The sequence below is a fragment of the Elephantulus edwardii genome, unplaced genomic scaffold, assembly GCF_000299155.1.
Source record: "Elephantulus edwardii isolate Elephantulus edwardi_28Jun2011 unplaced genomic scaffold, EleEdw1.0 scaffold00098, whole genome shotgun sequence".
In the NCBI taxonomy this organism is placed as follows: domain Eukaryota; kingdom Metazoa; phylum Chordata; class Mammalia; order Macroscelidea; family Macroscelididae; genus Elephantulus; species Elephantulus edwardii.
In genome coordinates, this window is record NW_006399848.1 from 5,600,967 (window position 1) to 5,626,855 (window position 25,889).

The following is a 25,889-nucleotide window of genomic DNA, read 5'->3' on the forward strand; positions in this document are numbered from 1 at the left end:
CTCCACGGTCAATTGTTGGCATCCCCAGCCAGGAAATCAAAAAACATATTGCGATGGGAAAGTTTGCTGTTAGGGACCTCTCTAAAGTACTCAAGAGCAACAGTGTCTCTCTGGAGACTAAGGTGTGCCTGATACAGGCCATGGTCTTTGCAACCACTTGTTATGCATCAGAGAGGTGGACAGTGACTAGGGAGGATAGAAGGAGAATTGATGCCTTTGAACTGTGGTGCTGGAGAAAAGTATTGAATGTACCCTGGACTGCCAAGAAAACAAACAGATTCATCCTGGAGAGGGTTAAACCAGGCTGCTCCTTGGAAGCAAAGATTCGTCTGACATACTTTGGACATGTTGTAAGGAGAGACAGGTCCTTGGAGAGGGACATCATGCTTGGTAAGGTGCAGGGACAGCACAGGAGGGGAAGACCCCTTATGAGATACATTGATCCAGTGACTGGGGTAATCGGGATGGGTGTGTCAGAGGCAGTGCGATTGGCACAGGATAGAGCAGGGTTTAGGGCTGTTGTACATAGGGGTCGCTATGAGTCGCAAAAGACTCGACAGCACATAACAACAGCTGGTGGCCTAGTGGCAAGAAGCTGCACTGTAATCCTGAAGGTACATGGTTCGAGGCCACCAGCTGCTCCACAGGAGAGGAATGGGTAATCTCCTCCTGTTCGATTAACTGCCTCTGAAAACCTGCTGGAGGGTCAGCTATGGGTCAGTTCAGACTCTATGGTACACAACTTCAAAATTCAGTTTATATTCCTCGCAGTTTTCTGTAAGTGAACTGTTTCTCTTAAAAATTAAGTATAGAATGATACAATGTGAAAGTTAAGTAATGACCTTAATGATTTGATAAACCAAATTGTTGTAGGAGGATTAAGGTAGAATGGAGCACTTCTTATCCCATCATAATCCTAATTGGATATAGTAGCAGTTCTCTTAGGATGTGGCTAAGAATAAAGATGGGTAGTCTCCTTCCCTATGATTTATAGCCTCTGAAAACCCAGTGGAAATCAGCTTTGAGCTGGTTCCAATTCCATAGCACATAACGGTAGAGCTAATGAGATAAAAAGGGGGATAGCAATCCAGAGGGTCCTCAAGTCAACAGAGAATAATCTCCAGGTGTGGAGTGCACCTTATTGGACCTGAGCTGCTACCTGTTTAAAGTTCTGGACACCAAGGAAAGTGAGAACACACGGAGGCTTCAAGGGAACTCCAGACCTGTAGATGGTGACGGAAAAAAAGGACTCTCCTCCATATGTGACAGAGAGAGAATTTCTCCCTAGAACTGGCACCTTGACTTTGGATTTCTAGTTTCCTAAATTTCAAGTGAAGAAACTTCCATTTGTTAAAGTCATCTTACTGTGGTATCTCTGTTATAGTAGCATTAGATGACTAAGACAGGGCCAAAGTAAAGAATGCTATTGTTACACTCTGTCAAGTCACCTGCGACTCATAGCAACCCTATGTACAATAGCTCTGAACTCTCCCCTATCCTGAGCCATTCTCCCTGTCTCTGACACATCTACCCTTATTACCGCACTTACTGTGTCAATCCGTCTCATCCAGTAGTATTTTAAACATACTGTGACCAAAACTAAGCCTGCAGCTACATTACCATTATATTTAAAAATAGGCTTAGTTGTACTAAGGCTTTGTAACAAGCTGGAATAATGACTCAAGTCCCATGTATTCACAGGCCTCCTGGGGACCAGAAATTAAATAGATTCACACTTTCTAATTCCAGAGGATAGAGGTAAATTCCAGCAAAGGCATGAGATAGTAGTTAACACATTGAATTCCATGTTGGTTTCTATTAATTGCGAATAATTTATTATCTCATTTGATATTTAGGATGAAGTTGCATTATTTTAGTTTTGTTAATGGTTTTAACTCATTTTACAGACAAGGAAACGGATACTCAGAGACACTGTGTACCTTGCTCAAGTCTGCACTTTCAGGAGGTGTCATTTGGTGCCATTGAGTCAACTATGACTCCTGACGACCCTGTGAACAACAGATCTGAACCTTGCTCTCTCCTCCTGATCTTTGATATACCCCAGCCTTTGTTACATTGTTGGGGCCTCACTATCTTTCTCTGACCCTCTACTTTTCCCAGCATGATGCCTTTTCCAAAGACTGATGCCTCCTGAGATGAAATGTCATCATCCTTGCCTCTAGGGAGCACCGTCTTTGTACTTCTTCCAAGACAGGCTTTGTTCTTTTGACAGCCCATGTGTTATTCAGTTCTCATCTCCAAAGCCACAGCTCAAACACATCTATCCTTCTGTCTTCCTTATTCATTGTCCAACTTCTCAACAGATAGGAAACGATGACTTTGGTCTCTAAACTGATATCATTACCCTTTGGAGAGGCTCTTGACAGCAGATTTTTCCAATGCAATATGCCTTTGGAGTTCTTGATTATGGGATCCAGATAAAATTAAATCATTGACACCTTCAATCTTTTCTCCATGTTTTGTCTTTTGGTTGAGTGGCAAACATTTTTGTTTTCTTGCTATTGAGGTAGCTGGGTCAAAATTCAAACACAGATAATTAGATTCCAAGCCTGGTATTTTCACTGATGCCTTTTTAAGACAACGGAACCTCTTCTGTAAGCCTAGAGCTATGAGGTGAGGATCGTTGGATTCTTCTCAGCTTTACAGCATGTCTCAGAAAAGACCTCTCTCTGTCTTATAGCTGCCAGTACAGTGCTTCCAACTCCTAGGTGTGGCCATAATCCTAAGCCCTCTAAGCGTTTGCTTCCAATAATGTGTCACTGTCAAAGCCCCTCTGCAGATATGGAGTCCTTAGCACATCTTACAGGAACTGTCCTGTTTCATTACTTGCCTCCCCTGAAGGTTTGAACCGTTTGACTTTATTCACACGCTTAGCTTCCCCTGAGTCTTTAACACGATAGAAGAGCCATGGAAACAGCAGAAGTCATGGGGGATACTGAGGTGGCTGCATGCTGTGGTGTTCACCCCTCCCAGAGTGCACGTGTGGTGAGGGGATGCCTACAGAGAGCAGAGACCTCTTCCGTAACGTTCCTGAACCAACATGCCTGTCCATCCTGTTCCCTTCCTACAGAAATTCAATTAGAAGACCTACTTTTTACAATCTGCTCATTATTTGTCACTTGTTTATAATCTGCTTTTAAGAAGCTTTGAGGAAGCTGACATAATGCCTCAAAGATTTTAACGATTATTGGCTTTTAAATGGTTTTGGGCATGTAACAGTCTAAATGTTACAGAACGTTATTTCCCCCACTTGTACAGCACCCTTCTTGTCTGGTGTTTCCTTTCCCGTTTGTCTTTTATATTTTCCCTCAGGGATCTTTTTTATGACTGTCTTTAATTGTTAGCAACTGTAAAGGTCATAGGTTAGGTCTAAGAACACAAGGGCGTAATTGTTTATTTGATGGTTATAAAAATGGACTTCAGAGTTTGCTTAGCCCAAAGTTTAGGACACTTTGATCTCTGTCCACCACCTTCGTCAAGTTTGCTATTCTTCCTGCCACAAATAAGTGTCAATCCAGTCACATCGTGAAGAGAACAGTAAATTAGTAATTTTTTTTAAAAAAAAAACAATATAAACGCTATACAGGGGAGTTAAAAAATAAGTGAACTTGCTTGACTTGACTTGATGTTCATGCTTTTTGATGGTGACAGTTCCACTGTGAGGTTACTGGTGGTGGTGAGCTGGAAAGAGAATGCCAGAGTTGACTAACTGGACTTTAAGTAAAATTCATGTGATAGGATTTTTCTTGGCTGGTTTCTGAGGGCCAGGAAGTATGCGAAGATACAGTTCCCTAAAAGGCAGATGAAATCCTTTTCCTTCCAGAGTCTGTTATGCTACAGGGTGACTGGAAAACAAATTCCAAGTTATTATTTGGTTAGAGTAACAAAAGCCACAGAGACAATTCAGAGAGGTGGGTCTTACATGACCAAGGCAAGAAGTAGGGGTTTTATGTGAATGATGTGAGGAATAATGGAAAGATTTTAAACAGAGGTAGAAATAGGTGTTGTGTATTTTCTAAAGAACCTACTGGTTACAAAGAGTCGTTGACCTATTTCAGAGATGGAATGTGGCTTTATCCCAAATGTGAATGCTCTTGATTGGTTTGTGTCTGAGATTTTGAGTCGAGTTGCTGTTTTTGTTATTGTTAGGTGTCATCGAGTCCAGTAAGACCCATAAGGACCCTATTAACAACAGATCTGAACCATGTCTTATCCTGTGCTATCCTCACACTTCCTGACACATTAGAGCACATTGTGGGAGTCATTGTGTCAGTCCATGTGGTCGAGGGTCTTCCTGTCCTTCGCCGACCGTCCACCCTTCCCAGCATCATGTCCTCAAAGGAATAGCTCCTCTAGCGCCATGCCCTAAGTATATGAGATGAAGCCTCATCACTTTGCCTACAGATAATATTTTGGCTGCACCCTTTCCAAGACAAATTTGTTTGTTCTTTTGGTAGTCCGTGGGATATCCAACACTGTTCTCTGACACCACAGCTCAAAAACATCAATTCATCTCTGTCATTCTTATTCACAGCAGCTCTTAGATGCATGGCAAGTAACCCAAAAGACCATTGCCTGAGTCAGATGCACCTTTGTCTTCAAACTGACATCATTACGCCTGAGTAACTTGGAGAGGACCCGAACTGTAGACTTCCACAATGTGATATGTCTCTTGACTTCCTGATTGCTGGTACCAAGGTTATTAATTGTGGACCCAAGTAAGATGAAGTTGTTTAACAGTTTCAAACTTTTCTCCATTCATCACGATGTTGTCTATAGGTCCAGTGGTAATAATAATAATCTTGTTTCCTTGGCACCAAGATGCAGTCCATATCAAAGGCTGCATTGGTTGATCTTCTGCAACAAGTGCCCCGAGGCCTCCTCACTTTCAGCCAGCAAGGTGGTGTAATCTACGTAACACAGATTATTGATTAGTCTCCCTTTGATCCTGATGCTCAATTCATCTTCATAGTGTTAATTTTCTCGAATAATTTGCTCGGAATACAGATTGAATTAGCTATACAGAGAGAATAAACCCTGACACACTCCCTTCTTAATTTTAAACCATGTAGTGTTTCCTTGCTCTGTTTGCAAAACAGACTTTTGGTCTAGGTATAGGCTTCACATGAGCACAATCAAGTGCTCTGGAATTCTCATTCTTCTCATTGTTAGCCATAACTTGTTATGATCCACACTGTCAAATGCCTTTGCATAATCAGTAAAGCATAAATAGGCATTCTTCTTATATTCTTTACTTTCAGCTAGGATCCATCTGACATCTGGTGCCACTGCCTCTTTTAAATACTGCTTGAACTTCTGGTAGTTCCCTATTTATGTACTGTTTTAGCCAGTTTTTAATGATCATTAGCAGTATTTTGCTTACATGTGATACTAAAGGTATTCTTCAGTAGTTTACACATTCTATTGGATCACTTTTATTGGTAATGGGAAAAGGTATGCATCACTTCCAATTTGTTGACCAGACAGCTGCCCTCCACTTTCCTTGCATAGGGTTGCATCTGTTGATTGCAGCAAGTCAATTGGTATCCCATCGAAGCCATTTCCTCCTTCACTCCCATTGACTCCTGCTCATATGGTACTTCGTGAATTTTTCAGTGTCAGTTTGTTATTTTTGGTGCAGTGATTCGGTGTGTGCCCTCCATCTTCTTTTGATGCTTTCTGGGTCATTCATTATATTACCCACAGCATTTTTCAATATTAGGTTTGAGGCTCACATTTGTTTTTAATTCTCTGAGCTTAAGAAATGCAGACTGAGTTCTTCCCTTTTTATTCTCCAATTCTAGCTCTCTTAACATTCCATTATAATACTTTGCTTTGTCTTCTTGAGCTGCCCTTTGAAATCTTCTGTTCAGATCTTTTACTTTAACATGCTTTCCCTTTTTATTTTGGCTTCTCAATGTTCTAGTGCAATTGTTAGAGTCTCCTCTGACATCTGTTTTCATGTTTTCTTTCACTCTGTCTTTGTAATGACTTTTTGCTTTCTTCATGGGTAATATCCTTGATATTATCCCACAACTCATCTGATCTTCAATCACTGGTGTTTAATGCCTCAAACCTATTCTTAGAATGACCTTAAAATTCAAATGGAATAGATTTAAGATCATTTCTTGGTTCTCATGGACTTAATCTTCATTTTCTTCAGCCTCTGTTTGAACTTGCACATGAGTAATTGGTGGTCTTACCCCACAGTCTGCCTCTGGCCTTATTTGACTACCGCTATTGAGCTTCTCTAGTGATTGATTTCATAGATATAATCAATCTGATTCCTCTGATGCTCTTCAGGTGAAGCCCATATGTAAAGTTGTCATTTGTGTATTTAAAAAAAAAAAAGTATTTGTAATGAATAAATCATTGAAAATACAAAACTCACCAAGCCCATATTTCCAACTACTATTTCTATCACCAAGCCCATATTTTCCAACTACTACTATTTCTTCTTCACTGTTCCCAACTTTTATATGTAAGTCACCAATTAAAATTAATGCATCTTGGTTACATGTTTGGTTGATTTCAAACTACAAGATTTGATAAAATTTCTCAATACATTTCTCTTTGACTCTAGTTGTAGGAGTGTTGTTGTTGTTGTTATGTGCCATCAAGTTGTTTGCAACTCATAGCGACCCTGTGTACAAGAGCTCTAAATGCTGTTCTGTCCTGTGCCAACCTAGTCATCTCAAACGCACTTATTTCCACCACTCCAGTCACAGAATCGATACATCTCATCGAAGGTCTTCCTTTCCTTCACTGCCCCACCACTCTGCCAAACATGATGTCCCTCTCCAAGGACCAGTTCCTCCTTGCAACATGCCAAAGTATGTCAGACGAAGCTTCAGAATCCTTGACTCCAAGGAGCATTCAGACTTCACCTTCTCCAGGACAAACCTGTTTGTTCTCCGAGCAGTCCATGGTATATTCAACACTCTTCTCCAGCACCAAAGCTCAAAGACATCAATTCTCTTTCTGTCAACCCTATTCACTGTCCAACTCTCTGATGCATAGCACGTAATTGCGAAGACTATAGCCCTAATCAGGCACACCTTATTCTCCAGCCCGACGTCGTTGCTCATCAGTACTTTTGAGAGGTCCCTCACAGCTGACTTTCCCAATGCAATTCGTCTCTCAATTTCCTGGCTGTTGTTACCAAGAGTGTTGATTGTGGAGCCAAGCAAACTGAAACTGTTAACTATCTCAATCTCTTCACCATCCATACTGATGCTGCCATTTGGCCCAGTGGTGAGAATCTTTGTTTTCTTGATGTTGAGCTTCAATCCATATAGGAGGCTGCAATCCTTGACCTTCTGCAGCAAGTGCTTCAGGCCTTCCGCAGTTTCAGCAAGCAGGGTTTTGTCATCTGCATAACGCAGGTTGTTGATGACTCTTCCACCAATCCTGATGCCACATTCCTCTTCATACAGTGCAGTGTCTCGGATGATCTGTTCTGCATACAGATAGAAAAGGTATGGAGACAGAATACATCCTTGACGAAATGTATACTTTAATAATAGTCATATTAACAAGTCTTCCTTGTAAAGGTATGGAAAAATATCCCATCACTCTCAACATTATATTTCAGGATAGAACTTGAAATTGACTTCTTTGACTATGAATGCAACAACATTCTTCTTCTGTTTTTCATTTCCTTTATAGTATACCATATGTTTTCCTGATTCTAAGTGGCCATCTCATCTCACTAATGCCTAGTATGTTGATGTTCATGCATTTTATTTCATTTTCATAATTTCTAGTTTCCAACATTCAAACTACTTACATTTCATGTTCCAGTAACTAAATGATACTTGTCATTATTTTTCCTCATTTCAACTGACTTTGAATCTGGACTCTACCACCACACTACTATAACTATCCACATTCCTCTCCTGTTCATTAAATTCAGAAGGATCTTTTAAGATCAGTCCTGGATGAGAGGAAGTTACACTCACATCACTTCACTGTCACAATACAGACTCAGGGGTCCATAGCTAACCAAGGTTTGATAGCAAACAAACCATAGGATGTTGATTTCCAATGATAGGAAATAAATTTTTTTTAAAAAACAGCTAACGTCTTGACCACCACTTGGAAATGTGAGGTGGATGGGAAGTAAATATCTATGACTTGTAAAAACCCATTGCAGTGCAAAAGTGCAACTACCTGTGCTGCCTTTTCTATGTGTTTATTTCCCATTTATCTTCACGAGTTGGTGTTGTTGTTATTTGTGCTGTTGAGCTGGGACTCACGCATAGCTGACCCTCCAGAGGGTTTTCAGAGGTAGTAAATTGCACGGGAGATTGCCCATCCTTCTAACACAGAGCAGCCTGGTGGCTTCAAAGCGCATGCCTATGGGATTGCAGTGCAGCTTCTTACCACTAGAGGGCACCCAGAATGATGAAGACTGGTAAGGTGTGTATAAAGAATGACAGAGAACTGTAATAAAATTGAATTTTCAAGGGAAATAAACTTGTTCTGATTGTACCCTTATTAAAAAAAAAGAAATTATGTTCTCTAGTGTCTCTATTCTTGCTCTCATAAATTTTGTTAACATGAGTTTGAGAGTTCCTTATGTTCACCTCGCCTCATGTACATTAATGTGGGATACCAAACCATCAAATGAATAATTCTGCATCTTCTCAGAATATCATCAACCTCAGGGAGTAAGACCCTTGCAATACTGCCTAATTTGGGTGATTTCATGAAAATTTTATCTAAAAAGAGAGTTAAATTTTTAGTGTAAAAATTGAGATCAGTGTCAAATGAAGGCATGGATAATTTTTAGTTACTGCAAGATGTTCGTCTCTATGAAAAATAGAACCTTTAACTGACCTGTTACATAGTAAGGCCCTCTGATGGCCTCCTAGCCCAGAGCCCAGAGGCAGATGCCCTGTTAACCCAAAGGCTGAACCTTTGCAGCTCTGCAGAGAAAGATGGGCCATTTAGAGCCTTGGAAACCATATCGAGGGCCCCTGTGAGTTAGAACCAACTCGACAGTAGTGAGTCTGAGTTGGATTTTTGTTCATTACCATGTAATAATGCCAGTGCCATAAACTTGCCGTGCATGTTTCATTGTTTGCTTTAATTTGTATCTTGATCTTTTCTATTCATCCATTCCAGGAATAAACTCCAGAAAATGTCTGACTAGAAATCTGTGCAAGAAGCATAGAAAGTTGCTTTCCTTGTGTTCTGGCCCTGAACTTTAAATTGCTTTCTTGAGACTGAAAACAAAAATATGACATCTAAATTTAAGAAAGGGGCCTTGAAAGGATTAGATGTTCAGATCTCGAATAAGAAAGCATGATCACTATACTCAAGTTAGGTCTTGAGTAGAGTACCTCAAGTCAGAAACAAGCCCCAGTGGCAACATCAGCATCCAGCCTCACATCTGCCGTGTGAATTTGCACGACTCTCCACTGTGAACAGTGTTTATAGCATAGTGAGAGATTCATAATCGACTAAGTGATTCAGCCAGGAGTAAGATGTTGAAAAAGGATCTTTCTCTCCTTAGTCCCTGGGGACGTTGAACATCACAATGAACAGGCCTCTGAAAACCTTATCAACACTAGAGGGACACTGGATACACAGAAAACCACACTGTTGTCATTAGGTGCCATCAAGTAGACAACAACTCCTAGTGACCCTTTAAACAATGGATCTGAACGCGGCCCTGTCCTATGTCGTCATCATTCTGAGGCACTTGAGCCCATTGCTACAGTCACTGTGCCACTCCATCGTACTAAAGGTGAAGCTGTTTTGCACTGGTTAACTCTGAGTTGTTTACCAAATGCCTTCATGTATATTATGGACCTGGGTAGTACAGTGGTTAAGGACTCAACTGCTAACTGAAAGATCAGTGATTTGAACACACCAACAGGAAACTCTGTGGCAGGTCATTGCATACACAGTAAAGATGAAAACCCTATAGGACAGTTCCTTTCTGTCTTACAGGGTCTTATTGTTGATGTTGTTGTTATGTGTCATCAAGCCAACCCTGACTCCTAGCGACCCTATGTACAACAGCTCTGAACTCTGCTCTATCTTGAGCCAATTGCATTGTCTCTGACTCCCCCACCCCCACCCCATGACCCCAGTCACTGAATCAATTCATCTCATCCAGGGTCTTCCTCTCTCGTGCTATCCCTCTCTCCTTCCAAGTGTTATATGCCTTTCCAAGGACTGTCCCGCTTGGCCACATACCCAAACCATGTTAGCCAAAGCTTCAGAATTCTTGCTTCCAAGGAGCAGCCTGGTTTCACCTTCTGCAGGACGCACCAGTTGATTCTCTTAACAGTCCATAGTATATTCAGTACTCTTCGAGTTGGAATTGATTTGATGTCAGTGAATTTTACCTTATTCTCATTTGTGTTTTTTTTTTTAATTTCACATGCATTTCTCATTGGTTCTTTGTAGCAGGGCAAGTAGACAGAAAATATTACATTGTCTGCATTTTGTGAATGAAGCTCAAGCTCAGTGAGGAAGCACCTGTATTATGGTATGATGTAGCACTAAACCAGAGCCTGAACCGAACAGTCGACTCTGCCAGGGTAATGCCCAGATGATCCCCCTGAAGCTAGTGCTGTACAACAGAAAGCTGTAGAGAGGCTCGTCTGACAGTCCGCTGATCTTTGTGGATTCTTTTGCGCTCAGTTCCAAGTGATGGTAAAGTTCAGATCTGTTCCACACACCCTGTCATCCTTCTTGGAACGTCAGCTATCCATCAGCTCATGGCAAAAGGCAGAAGCCCGAAAGTGTAGCTCTAATTATATAAAGACATCTCAAGCCCCTGCTTGTGTCATTATCACTAACTGACCCATCTGTTCTCTTGTACCCCAGCTTCTTTGTTTTCTATATTTACTTTGGCATCACTGAAATTACATGTTGTAGTTTTTCTTTTAGCATACCTTGAAACTAAGCAGAGGCAATTTCTAGAGCTAATATTTGTTATGCCATCATTAGTTGCACAGAATAATAATTTACTTGTAAATGTGAGATTGTGGATCCAAGCATAATGAAATAATTGTCAACTTCCACATATTTTTAATAGCATTTCTTTTTCTTTTATTGTAATTTGAATGAGAGTTTACAAGACAAACTGATTTTCCATTCAGCCATTCATACACATTTATTTTTTATTTTTATTATTTTGTGTGTGTGTACCATCAAATCAGATCTGACTGATACAGGAGGAGATTGTTCCTCCTTCTCTAGCAGAGCATCTGGTGGATTAGAACTGCTCACCTCTGGGACTGCAGAGCAGCTTCTTGCTTCTAGGCCACAGAGCTCATCTATACACATTTTCTTTTATAATGTAATTATAATCCCCACAAAGTAACACACACCCACTTCTTCTCTGGTTCTTCTTTCCATTAGTCCTTCTGTCCTATCCCTTCCTGCCTTCAGAGCTTTATCCTGGACAGAAGTTGCTCTTTTGACTTTATATAGTTGTTTATTCTAAGGAATGAATGACTGCTTGGAGTTAACGGTCACATTATAGATCTGTCTATTGTTTGGCTGAATGGTGAGGAACAGAAATGGGTTTTGTTGCAGGCTGGAAGTGACTAAGGGCTATAATCATTTAACTGTCATCTCACCAAGATGGACTGGCACGGAGACTGGACCGTGGGCTCGAGCATGGCAGGGGTCTGGAGGACGGTGCAGAATAAGACAGGGCTCCGATCTCTAGTATGGCGCACAGGGCCGCTGTGAGCCGTAGTTCCTGTGGCAGCACCTGTCACCACCACAAGCAAGAGTCATAGTCTAAGGGCTCCGCCAGTCAGTATTGGACCAGTAAACCTGTCCCTTTTTAAGAATGTTTTGGACTTTCATTCCACATTTCCGCCAACGCTATCTAGGAACATCTACTGTGATCCCTTTTAGGGTGGTCTGCAATGGTGGACAGCCACCATCTAGTCTTTTTTGTTGCAAAATCATACAAGCTGAGGTTTGCCTGGGCTCTTAGTCCCTTGGACTAGTTGTAAATCTTTGCTTCAGTGCTGCGCCTTCTTTGTTCAACGTTATAGTCTTTGTTGAGAGACTCATAGTTGTACCTTAGATGGCTACGTGCAAGCTCCTAAGACCCCAGTCTTATTCACAGAAGCAGGTGTAGAACATTATTTGTGTGGACTGTGTGTCAGTTCCCCCCAAAACTAAGGTCCCATGATACCAGCACCAGCAACTCATTCCCTGGCAGTGTTTGATTATTATTAAGATCCTCACAAAGTATTGCCCCCTGTGGGCTCTGCTATATACACAAAGTATCAACGGAACAGAAAGGTATACCCGTCCCGTGGCAATGGGAAGGGAAGAAAGAATGATTATTTGTTGAATAATAGTCTTACAATATAATTATCTCCTGAATTCCAAGCTTGTTGGATACCTCTGGCCAAAATAAGTAGTTGAAATATGCTGTGAGAATATCACTATAGGTCTCTTTCAAGGCAGACACATGGCCATGAAATAAGAACCCTTCTGCGAGTACATAGATGAAAAGAAGTCTTGTCTCCATTATTTGCAATACAAGTCGTATTTTCTACCTCAATATCAGGGTCAACCAGTAGGATGACAAACTAACTAATAACTTACTCATAAGGTTTACTGAAGTCCCTTCATTTAAAACTGTCTCTGTGGCAAACATTGAGGTTTGTGACCAAGTTTGTTAGAATACGTACTGTGTAAAAAGAAAGTTGTAGCTAGTGTACCAGCTCTGTAAATCTATAGTAATTTGCATTTCAGATCTTGACTGTTAAAAAGAAGAGTGATAGGGATGCTAATCTTAACTCTCCACTAGTGTCATTTCCTCACAAAACAGTGCACCTACAAGGAGCCAGAAGGATATTGAGATATCTGTGATGTTATTAAAATCTTTAACTCTTGCTCAAAAACCCCCATTATTCTAGAGAACATAAGCATTTATTTACCCTACCTGAAGTGATAGTGTTTTCAGAATTCTATTGGTCCTCTTTGCCGTTTCTGTTATCTAAATGTGTTCTGTTGTACATAGGGTTTTCAGAGGCCTGCTATTTCAGAAGTGGATGGCCAATCCTTCTTCCTAGTCTGTCTCAATGTGAATGTTCAGATTTAGAGAAGTATCAGACAGACCAGCAAGTTAAAGGTATATCCCTTATTGCGGAGTTAACTTTAGTGTCAGTGTTTTATCAACACTGACGATTTATCAACAATCTACGTTATGCGGATGACACAACCCTGCTTGCTGAAACTGAAGAGGACCTGAAGCGCCTGCTGCAGAGTGTCAAGGACTGCAGCCTACAATATGGATTGAAGCTCAATGTCAAGAAGACAAAGATTCTCACCACTGGACCAATTGGCAGCATCAGGATGGATGGTGAAGAGATTGAGATTGTACACAGCTTTAGTTTTAACTTGGCTTCATAGTCAACAGTCTTGGCACCAGCAGTCAGGAAATTAAAAGGCGCATTGCAATGGGAAAGTCTGCTGTTAGGGACCTCTCCAAAGTGCTGAAGAGCAATGGTGTCTCTCTGGAGACTAAGGTGCGTCTGATACAGGCCATGGTCTTCGCAATCACCTGTTATGCATCAGAGAGTTGGACAGTGACCAAGGAGGATAGAAGGAGAATTGATGCCTTTGAGCTGTGGTGCTGAAGAAGAGTATTGAGAATACCATGGACTGCTAGGAAAACAAGCAGATTTGTCCTGGAAAGGGTTAAACCGGGTGGCTCCTTGGAGGCAAGGATTCTGAGGCTCCGTCTAACATACTTTGGACATGTTGTGAGGAGAGACCGGTCCTTAGAGAGGGACATCATGCTTGGGAGGGTGGAGGGACAGTGCAGGAGAGGAAGGCCCTCTATGAGGTGGATTGATTCAGTGACTGGGATAATTGGGATGGGAGTGTCAGAGACAGTGCGATTGGCACAGGACAAAGCGGAGTTTAGGGCTGTCATACATAGGGTCGCTATGAGTCGCAGGCGACTTGACGGCACATGACAACAACAACATAGGTCCTCTTTGCATGTGTGCAGCATTCTAGGAAGCTCTGGTGGCTTAGTGGTAAGGAATTTTCCTGCTAACCCAAAGGCAAGTGGTTCAAATCCACCAGCCGCTCTGCAGGAGAAAGATGAGGAGTCTCCTCCTATGTAGTTCTCTGCCTCTGAAAACCACTGGATGGTAAGTTATGTGTCCGTTCTGACTTTAGCACATACCAACAAAAACAACCTAACTCTACAGTTTTTCACACATTTTATTTGTATGCAGTAGTAGTGATAATAGTACCAGGTAATGCATATTTATTATGTGTTAGACTTATTGGCTCTTTACTTGCATTTTAAAACTGAATATTCATAGTCGAGCTATAAGGTAATCCAGCGTAAGGTGAGGGAAAGACAGAAAGATTAGGTAATACCTCTGAGGTCATGACTGACCATCTGTAATTCACCAGAACTTGAAAGGCAAGTATTGGCATTTCCTCTAAATTCAAGATATATTTGTTCTCTGAGCCCTGAAAGAGGAAGGTCCTCTGGCAGCAGGTGAAAGGGAATTGGAAGTGGGGAATATTCAGAGTATCACTGATTGCATGCTTTGTTTTGGTTTTATGTTGCTGGTTAAGAGAGCTTTAATTGGTTTATTCTGCAAATGGCTTTGCGTATTTGGGGTGGGGTAAAACTTGTGACTGAGACATATTGAAGTAGTAGAATGATTAGTGGTAGAGTGGATAAAAGTGTAGACTCCAGGTCCAGATTTTCTAGGTTTGAACCAATCCTAGCTCTGCCCCTTGTGAACTGTGTGAATTGAACAGGTGAGAGCTGGACAGTGACTAAGGGTGATAGAAGAATCGATGCCTTTGAGTTGTGGTGCTGGAGAAGAGCATTGAATATGCCATGTACTACTAAGAGAACAAATATGTTCATCCTGGAGAGGGTAAAAGCAGGTTGCTTCTTGGAGGCAAGAATTTTGAGGCTTTGTCTGTCATACTTTGGCCGTGTGGCCAGAAGGGACTGGTCCCTGGAGAGACATCATGCTTAGAAGGGTGGAGGGACAGTGCACGAGAGGAAGATCCTGGATGAGATGTATTGACTCATTGACTGGAGTAATGGAGTTGGTGTGTCAGAGACAATGAGATTGGACCAAGATAGAGCAAGGTTTGGAGCTGTTGTATATAGGGTCGCTATGAGTTGCAGGCAACTCGACAGCACATAACAACAAAACATACTCTTTGTCTAAAATGCCTTTTAGGATCATAGTTGTTTGAAGTAATGATATCTAAATATAAACTCCCTCAGATTCTGAAACAAATCTGGCACTTCATATTCACAGATAAACTCTCATCTGCTGTTCTGTACTGATATACTTAAGTTTCAAAGATTAAACGTTGTTCTAATCCAGTTTTAACAACTTGATCACTGTCAACTGGAATGTTCTGTGCTGGCTTTGTTATCCTAGTAAACATAACAAAATAAAGCCTGCACAAAAATACTTATGAAACTAATGAATATTGTTTTCTTTTTTTTATTTGCCCTTACAATTGCTTCACATGATTTTTAGTAAGCCTCTTCTGACGTCATTGAACTATGTTTATTCTCTCTGTGTCTCCACTGCCTAGGATATTGTTGATGCTGTTGTTGCATGCATTCCAATCGTTTTCTCTTCAGAATGACCTCATGTGAGACAATAGGATCATCCCACAGAATTTTTGTGGTCATAATCTTTATGGAAGTAGAACACCAGATCTTCCTTCTGTGCAGCTGCTGAGGGAGTTCAAACTGCCAACCTTTTGGAAGGTAGACAAGGGCTTGACCATTTGTTCCTTGTTCTTACAGTCTCAAATACCCAGTGGCATCAAACTGATTCTGATGCATCGCAATCCTGTAGAACAGAGTAAAACTGCCGCCCTGAATTCTCCAGGCTGTGGCTCTGTGGAAGTAGATGGCCTTCTCTTTCTCCAGTGAAGCAGCTGGTGGATTTGAACCACTGGTCTGGCAGTTAGCAACAAATACTTAAGCACTGAACCACCTCCTTTTTGTGTGTAGGATAGCACTTGGCCCATCTTCAGTTTTGGAACTGTGATTGATATATTGATATGTGTGTATATAAATATATATATGTATATATATATACATATATATATTTATATTATTTATATTTATATCTTTGTTACCAGTTTATTTCATATTTTACTCATATATTCTCCTGTTATTGAAGTTTAAAAACGTGACAGTATCTCATAAGATACAAAGACATCAGCAAAAGGAGAGGGTGGAGGATAAAAATTAAAATTAATCGCCTGGAGTATTCGGTGCGTATCTATAAGCTAATGAGTAAGTTCCACTTTGAGTTTTATCTGCGCATAAGTTGTAATGCTTTCTGAGTGCCTCCAGCCATTTCAGGTATAGCTCTTTTAAGCTGGGCCACTTTGCAGTATGTAGAATTGCTCTCTAGAAGGCGTTCTGTGGAATTTCAACGAATTGCGGCACCTGAGCATGGGAGTGTGAGGGAAACCTTGCCGGCTTTCTCTCTCCCACCTCCTGCCTCACGCATAGCAAGTGCTTTCTCCTCTGCAAGTTCTCGTCCCTGGTTGCCCGCTGTGTTGTGATCATCCTCTGAAGCGTCCCTGCAGTAAGAGGAGAAGGTGAAAATCAGCCTGCAGGTTTAAATTAATTGCACTGCACAGTTATGTTATGAGTTAGCCAATGCTTTCAGTAACGACATGCTAAACTTCTAGTTTAAGCATAATTGGAAAGAGCAAGTTGACTTTAAAGTAGTGAGTGACAGAGTAAACTCAGCTGAAGGAGAACTGTGTAAAGCGATGTAAAATTCACATGCAAACACTAGGATGGTCTAATAAATGCTGTCTTGGCAGGCGTGTGTCTGTTTTACTAAATATACCTGGTACAGATGTGGGACATGGACTTAAGCACCTTGTGTGTCCACAAGGCTCCCTGGTGGTAGAAAGGGTTTATACTACCAACCTGAAAAGGAAGCTCTGGTGGCCTAGTTGGTAAAGCCATTGCACTTCCAGTTCCAAGGCAAGTGATTCGAATCTACCAGCTCCTCCTTGTTGGGAGAAATGGACAGTCTCCTCTCTTGTGATGCACGGCTTCTGAAAACCTGCTGGAGGGTCAGCGTGAGTCAGGTCTCACTGGCTGGCGATGAGTTGAGTGTTGAGTTGAGCAGTCTAAAGGCTGGCAGTTCTACCTACCAGCTACAGCGAAGTGGAAGAAAGAAGCTGGTCCCATAAAGATCACAGTTATGAAAACACAATGACAGAATTCTATTCTGTAACATGTGGGGGATTTGTAAGTTGAAATTGACTCAACAGCCAAAAAACCCCACTCGCATCGACTGGATTCCAACTCATTAACGACCCTCCAGTGGGTTCTCTTTATGGGAGGAGACTGCCCATCTTTCTCCTGCAGAGTAGTTGGTGCATTCAAATCAAACTTCTCATCTTTCACTCAACTGTCTCATAGTTAACATCCTATGTCACCAGGGCTCCTGGACAGAAGTGAGTTATTTCCACAACTCCCACAACTAATGATATTCCATTCTTAGAAAACACTATTTATATTCCTGTTGGGAACCAGTTTTTAAAGTACTGTCTAATTATAAATCTGTCAATCTAAAAGTTTGGTATTTGACATAATTCTTTTTGAAATTGTATACTGTGGCAGTTATGAGCTAAAAGATGTCGGATATTAGAGATCAGGTTCTGTGTGTCCTAGGAACTAACTTTAAATATTTTACCTTATTTAACTAAGAAACAGAACAGTCAATGGCTTTACCTCTCTCTCTCTCCCTCTCTGCCTGCCTCCTTCCCTCCATTTCTCTCTCCACCCCCACCCCCCGCCTCCTCTCTCCCTCACTATAGCACTTTGGCCTTGTATTTGTGGTTATGTGAGCTGCAGCCAGGACTTAGTCATTTTTGTGAGTCCGTTGCCCAGTGCAGTGGCTAGCACACTCGCAGGTGGCTGCACAGTATTTGCTAAAAGAATTGCAAGAATTTCTATGAATAGTGATGGATAACAAACCAGAGATTCATTTTCCCTTTTTATCTGTATTTCCTGTAGCCTACCTAAGCTGACATATTCTTCCACTAACATGTCCCATAAGGGTCTAAGTAGCAGAATTTCCTAGGACTAATATTTATTGTGCAGTCATTAATTGCTAAGAATAATAATTTACTGATAAATGCAAGATTATTAATCTGAACACAGTAAAATATTTGATGACTTCAATATTTTTCCATATATTAGGATAGTGTTTATTGGTCTGGTTTGTGAAGATTGATGTAAGCTTTATTTGGTGGTGTAAAACATACTGAAGACTGTTTTGGATCGTCATCAAATATTTAAATGCATTAAATCAATCTTACTTATCAAAAACAAGGCTGAATTATCTGCATACTACTTCCTCAAATCAGATGTCCTAGTCTTCTTCATTTAGCTCATCATCTAATATTATTTTCCTGTTGTTATTGTTGTTGATTATCTTCACGTTGAGCATGTTTCATAGCTTAACTCATTCTCTGTCATCAAGTTGGAACTAACTCAGAGCTGACCACCATCGAGTTTCAGAGGCTGTAAATGGCATTGAAGGAAATTGCTCATCTTTCTCCCTTAGAGCCGCTCTTTCAAGAAGTCATCTTGAGGACCAGATTGCACCTGACTCAAGCCATGAAATTTCCAGTTGTTCATGTGCACGTGAAAGCTCACACTGAATTAGGAAGCTCTAGGAAGAATTGGTGTCTTTGAATTCTGGTGCTGATGAAGAATATTGAATATACTGTGGACTACCAAAAGAATAAATAAGTCTAGTTGGAAACAAGTGAACCAGTTCCTGTTTAGAAGTAATGATGAAAAGACTAAATCTCATGTATTTAGGACATGGTATCAAAGGGGACCAATCTCTGGAGAAAGATGTCATTCTTGGTAAAATAGGTCAGCAAAAGAGAGGGTGACCCTCAATGAAGTGGATTGGCACAGTAGTGACAGCAGTGGCCTCAAAGAGAGCAACAGTTGTGAGGATGGTGCAGGACTGGGCTGTGTTTCATTTTGTTGTATAAGTAAGCAGTGACTATGAGCAAGGAACTTGGCAGCACTTAATAACAGAAATGCAGGGCTGCGTTACTTTTGTATTCCGTAATGGAATTCTTATCCCCTACCTGAAAAATAAGATCAAATTCTTAAAATTGTCTTGGAAGTATAAACCAACTTTGTCTTTGAAGATAGGAAGCTGAACCTCTCCAGCATTTTTCTGTTTGTTCTTCATAGCAAACTACAGTGGCTTAGTACATGATCTCATGTAATGAAGCAGAGGCAATAGAAATAGTTTTTGGTTCTCTTTTGTAGAAGCTTACCATTAAAAGCAGACATTGACAAAAGATCCTTAACAAAATTAAGTCAAATGAAGTCTTTTGACTTAAAGTATTAAAAAGAATGAGATTAAAATGAATAAGAAGCCATGTAATTTTACTGCATTAGTGGAGAGACATGGCATCTTCCTATCTACAGAGATTTTATATCATCCTTTTAATAACACACACACACACACACACACACACACGCACACTCTAGATTTCCAAGGGGACTTGTTTTATGAACTCTTTTTCTTTTAAACTGGCCTGCCCTGATCACCTAACCAATAATACCCCTTGAATACAGGTCACAAGAGCATTTACCACTTTCTAAAGTTAGTGGATTCATTTTGTCGTTAGTGGTAGTGGTTGCATTTTCTTATATCTTTGACCCACTCTAGGATGTAAGTTTCATCAGGAAAGGAACTTTCTCTGTTTTCATGTCAACTTACTCAGCATGAATGCAATATTTACATGTATAATAACTGTTTGTAAAATGAATGAGTACAGAAATGCTTATAAAAATGTGTTCTAATTTTTTAAGAAAGTAGTATGTTTCCTAAATGGTAATAAAGGGCACTCTAACTTAAACAGTAAAACGTGCCATAAATAAATGAGTAAGAAAGAAGAGTTGAGACTCAGGCTTTTTAAAAAAAAAAACACAACAAAACACACCTTAAATTTAAAACAAAGGAATCATCTCAGATTTTTGGAGAAAGAATGGTCTAATTACATAATCCTGACATACTATTAGAATGATGTATACTCATTTTTTAAGATGTAAAATTGTTTACAGTTTACAAAAGTAAAATGTAAAAAAGTAAAAGTAAATTTTTTTTTTTTTTACAAATGTAGCTTTTTAAAAAAAATAATAACCTCAGGGTTTAGGTGGTGGTGGTTGTTTAGTTTTTTTTAAGCAGGATAGGAAACCAGAAGTAGCAAAGGAGAAGAGTTTCTTTTGCTAAGTGAAAAGTTAGAGTTTTACTAGGAAAAAATCTCATAAATAAAACAAAAAATATAGATATAGATATATTATAAAAGATAAAATTCATATACAGAGATTCTTGAAAGTTGATCAAGAAGTCACATCTTCTATTGAAATTAGTGCTAGTTTTGAGAATTGACATTTGAGAGAAAATGAAAATGGCCAGGAAACATTGTGAAAAGAAGCCAAGTAAACATCACTTTGGCTCAAATTTAAAAAATTTTAACAAGCAGAATTGGAAGGCATTTGGAGAAAGGAACATCCTTTTTTAATACTGGTGGTAAAACAGAAAGTAATATGTTGGCATCTGTTAATATGTAAATGCGTTTATCATTTGCCAGGCAGTTCTACATTCCTGGATCTGCCTGACACAAATAAAAACAGTCTTGAGAAATAAATGCACAAAGATTTTTATGGAAAGATACTGGTATCGAGAAAGAAATTAATTCTTCAATGTGCATCAGTAGGAGAATGGGTAAATTATTAATGCTATTTCTAGTCAGTGGAATGTTGTACAGCTATTACAAAGTTATTACACCTCTTTTATTTTAGCAATTATTAATTATATATTATTGAATGCCTTTGAAAAGTTTTGAATACTGTTTAGTCTAACATTTCCATTTAAAATAAACAGATAGATACATAAATAGATGTATTTGTTTTTGTTATTTGCCATGGAGTCAGAACCAACCCATAGTTTACCTTCCAGTAAGTTTTCAGAGGCAGCAAGTCACACAAGAGGAAACTGCCCATCTTTTTTCCCCTTGGAGCAGCTGGTGTATTTGAACCACATACGTTTGAGTTGGCAGCAAAACACCTTACCATAGGCCACCAGAGCTCCCGATGTGTATTGGAGGGGTGTGTGTATTTAATTAGACAATAAAGAATTTAATTACACAGAGTACTAACAAACATCTAAGTACAGCATGTTTCAAAAAGACAGATACAGTGAAATCATGTGTATACAGTTGGATTCATGATGGAAGTGTGCTATCCAAAAGCTATACAATGTGAAATCAGTGGCAAATCCAAATACCAGTGATGGTGCTCCCTTGAATTCACATTTCATCCAGCATCAAAAGCCTCTAATCTTTTAGTCCTTTTCTTGTATATTATTCTATATACACATTCTCGGCATCTGGTTGGATCCCTGGATTTTATTTCATTTTCTGTGTGACAATCTCCACAGATTTATATCATTGGCTGCTGTTTTGGGGGTTGCATGACCTTTTTGACATCCATTGTTAATCTCCTGAAGCAAGAAGATTTCCTCCCCTCTACATTTCAAACCAGCAATAATGGAGAGTATATATTTGTAAGCACAATTATATATGCTGAAGGAGCCACACCAAATCATTAACAATTATATCACTATTGTTGTTGTGAGGTGTCATAGAGTCAACACTTACTCATATCAGCCCTACATATAACAAGTCAAAACCTCACCTGATCTGGTGCCATCTGCACAATCTCCACTGTGCTTAAGCCCATTGTTGCAATCACTGGGAAACTCTATTTCACTGAGGGTTTCTTTCTCCTCTAATGACCTTCTGCCTTCCCAAGCATGATGTCCCCTCTTAAGGCTGACCTGAAAATATACCCAAAGTGTTCAACCATCAGGGACATCAAGAGTGAAAAAAATGGGACAGCAGGGCAGATTATTAATGCCTCTCCTTTAGCTCTTTTCCCTTCATGGTGCTGTAAGCTAATTGCTTGACTGCTAAATGTGAGGTTGCTATTTCAAAACCACTCATAGGTAACTTGGCAGAAAGGCCTGCCAGTCTGCTCCTTAAGGGTCGCTGGCTGGGAATACCCCATCTGTGGAGTGCATGGGTGCTCCTCACATAGAGCACCACAAGTTGCAATCAACTAATGACATCTGGCTTATTTTTTTGTTTTGTCTTATTGAAACAAATATAATACTTTTTAAATGGGAAAAAGAATCTAGTGACGTTTGTTCAATGGCCAATGCCATTATATGACACAGGTGGGTTGGCATATGTTCATGTCATTGAGGTGAAAGAACACTTCTGTACCTGGTCAGAGATGTCTTCATAGAAGGAACAGATCTCACTTGTTGAATGTGCCCGATTTCTTCTACACATCTCCTTACAGTTTGGAGGTTTAACACTATGCGTCTTCTGTCAACTCAACTAAAATGGATGTATTCTAAGAAATAATTACTAGGAAACCAGACTGTGATATATATCATAAGCAGTGCTTCCTTGTTTAAAGTATATGTTTTCCCCTCTCTGTTTTTGTGAGTTACACAGCTACAAGAACTTACTATGGCTAACATAATTATGTCCTTTATAAAGTTTGCTTTATTTATTACTATGTTTATACTATAGACATACAAAGCAAAGATGATTTCTACTTTTCTTTTTCCAGAACGCTTTACCGTGTACAGCTCTAAAAACCTGAGACAAGCATGGAATAAGTAAGTCCTTTTATAGATTGTGCTTATATTCTGTCTCTGCCTCTCTTGTTCTCTTACTCTTTTAATTTTTAAAACTGTCCTGATGTTTGTCATGTATTTTATTCATCCATGCATTTATTCATGAAACCATTGAACTGTTATTAAACTGTGTGCTAGATACCGTGTTTAGCCTGAGTCTACCCCATGTAGGCCTGTACTGAAAACTGTATGGTTTTGGTTTTTTGTGTGCTTGGAATATACTTCAGAGGATTTCTATAAAGTATTTTAGAGCAAGAATATGACTTTTAGGACTAAGGTGTGCCAGGTTCAGGCTATGGTATTTTCAGTTGCCTCATATGCATATAGGGAGCTTTAGTGGCTTAGTGGTAAGGAATTGCACTGCCAACACAAAGATGCACAGTTCAAACCCACCAGGAGCTCTGTGGGAGAAAGATGGGCAGTCTCCTCCTTTGCTATTTCACTGTCTCTGCAAACACACTGGAGAGTCAGTTATAGGTTGGTTTCAGCTCATCAGTATACAACAACAACATGCATGTGAAAGTTGTTGGTTATGCAGGTGACTCTTAAGACACAAAAGAAAGAAACCTTATATATAGATGCATCTGTTGTTGTTTTCAGAGTAACTACTTCAAATTAACATTAACTGATAGTGAAGCTATGACAGTTCAACATCTTGTCCTATCTTGTCCCAGCCTCTCAGCCTCTGTCGTGCTCAAGCCACTGATGCAGTCCCTGTGCCACTGTCTCCTTGAGGGTCTTCTCTTTTGTTGACCCTCTGCTTTCCCTAGAATGATGTCTTTTTCCAAGAACCGGTGCCTCCTGACAACACGCCCAAAAATGTGTGAGACAAAGTTTCACCATCATGGCTTCTAAGGAGCTCAGTGGTTTCACTTCCTCTGAGACAGATGTGTTTGCTCTTTTTATAGTTCATGGCATTTTCAGTACTCTTCACCAGCACCACAGTTCACACACATCAGTTCTTCAGTCTTTCTCATTCATTGTACACCTTCTGTGTGCATGGGAAAAAAAGGAAAAAAGTATCATGGGCGGAGTCAGGAATACCTTAATCTTTAAACTGTCATCCTTGTTCATTAGCATTTTAAAGAGCTCATTGACCGCAAATTTGACTGATGTAGCTGGTGTGGCACCTACAACAGCAGTAGAATGATGGTTATACATTCTAAAATCCATCATGTTTCAACTTTGTGTAACTGGATTGTAAGAAAGGCTTTGATATCAGCAAATAACATTTGGTAAATGCCTTATATTGGGAGACTAATTTAAATAATGTTGGTGACAATCTTTGAACTACATAACTGGTACATTACATTTTTTTCAGTTTACCTTTTTCCCTGTTGTGCTAACAGAGCGAGAGAATGCACATGGTTTAAAATGAAGAAAAGAGTGTGTCAGTGTTGCATTCTCTTTCCATACCTGCTCAATCTGTATGTTGAACAAATTAAAACTGGACTTTCTGAAGAAGAATGTGGCATAAAGATCAGAGGAAGACTCATCAATAAATAACCTGTGTTACGTAGATAACACAACCTTCCTTGCTGAAAGTGAGGTGGACTTGATGCACTTATTGCAGAAGATCACAGAATACAGCCTTCAATATGGATTGCATCTCAACACCAAGAATACAAAAGTTCTTAACACTGGACCTATAGGCAACATTGTGAAAGATATAAAAAAGTTTAAAGTTGGCAGTGATTTAATTTTACTTGCATCCACAATCAATACCCTTGGTACCAGCAGTCAAAAAAATCAGGAGACGTATTGCACTGGGAAAGTCTACAGTCAGGGACCTCTCCAAATTATTGAAGAGCAGTTTGAGAACTAAGATGTGTCAGATTCAGGCCATGGTCTTTCTAATCACTTGCTATGCATCTGAGAGCTGGACAATGAATAAGAATGACAGAAGAATTGATGCCTTTGAGCCATGGTATTGTGTAAGAATATGAATACCCCCTATACTGCCAAAGGAACAAACAAATATGTCTTGGAGAATGTGCAGCCAGAGCGTTCCTTGGAGGCAAATACAGTAAAGCTTCATCTCATATATTTCAGCCATGTTGCTAGAAGAGGCTGTTCCTTGTAGAAGTATGTCACGCTTAGAAAGGCAGAGAGGGTCGATAAAAGAGAAGAAGACCCTCAGATAGATTGACAGAATAACTGCTGAAATGTGCTCCATGGTGTCAGGAAGTGTGAGACTGGCACAGGATATGACCATGTTGTTGCTGTGAGTAAAAATTGACTCTATACTAAGAGTTTGGTTTTGTATCACATTTCAAGTATTATATAGAAGATAAGTGTGCAACTGCTGCAATTAAATAAAGTACATAATTGATACTAACAAAATTTTATCTGTAGTGAATTTAGTGTTACAATCTCAGTTTTCACAGTTATATAAAAATACAAATCTAAAATAAACCCCTTTCCATATTATAAATACCTTTAATGCATGCTCTGAGTAAATACAGTGAAGAGCTTTTTCTGAAAAACTCATTTAACACAATACATTCAATTCTGCAAGAGTTTATCTCAAAGATCCAATGCTTTGTTTTTTTTAAGTTCATGCTATTTTCATCTCATTGAGGGCTTTACTTTTTGTTTTTGTAAAGTAGTTTTAGAATTGTAAAACTGTTAGTAACAGCATTTGCCAGTTCACATTTTTTTGTGTGTACAATTCAGTGACACCAGTTATTCCAACCAAGTGGTGCAAAAAACACCACCAATATCCCTTACATTTGATATTGAAAGAGTTAATTCTTAAGCTCTATAGAGTCTCAGGTGAAAGTTCATCTGCTACAGGGAGCATTATGTCTCTGTATCTCTGACGTAGTTCTAAGGTCTATTCTGTTACCCAAAGACACGCAGATTGAATTGACCAGAGCTGCTCTGCAGAAGAAAGAGGAATCTCCTTTATGGTGATTTGCCTCTGCAAACTTGCTGGATGGTCAGCTATGAATTACTTCCAGTTCAACTCTGTTTAGCATTTCCCCCAACCCCAGTACTTATCAGTGCTTTGACATTTTAAATACGTTTCTGTGCCAGGTAATAATATATGCAGTGTATGTCTCTAACCTCAACTAAATAATCAAGCAT

At 39.8% G+C, this 25,889-nt stretch overlaps 1 protein-coding gene across 3 annotated transcripts in view; it reads left to right on the forward strand.

The window, feature by feature from the left end:
* Positions 1-25,889, forward strand: part of CDK14 (cyclin-dependent kinase 14) — a 691,509-nt gene that overhangs the window by 602,388 nt on the left and 63,232 nt on the right. For all 3 annotated transcript variants that reach the window (XM_006891459.1, XM_006891458.1, XM_006891460.1), the window contains one exon: positions 22,733-22,781. In XM_006891459.1, the coding sequence (XP_006891521.1) occupies positions 22,733-22,781 (49 nt within the window). The remainder of the gene's footprint in view (positions 1-22,732; positions 22,782-25,889) is intronic.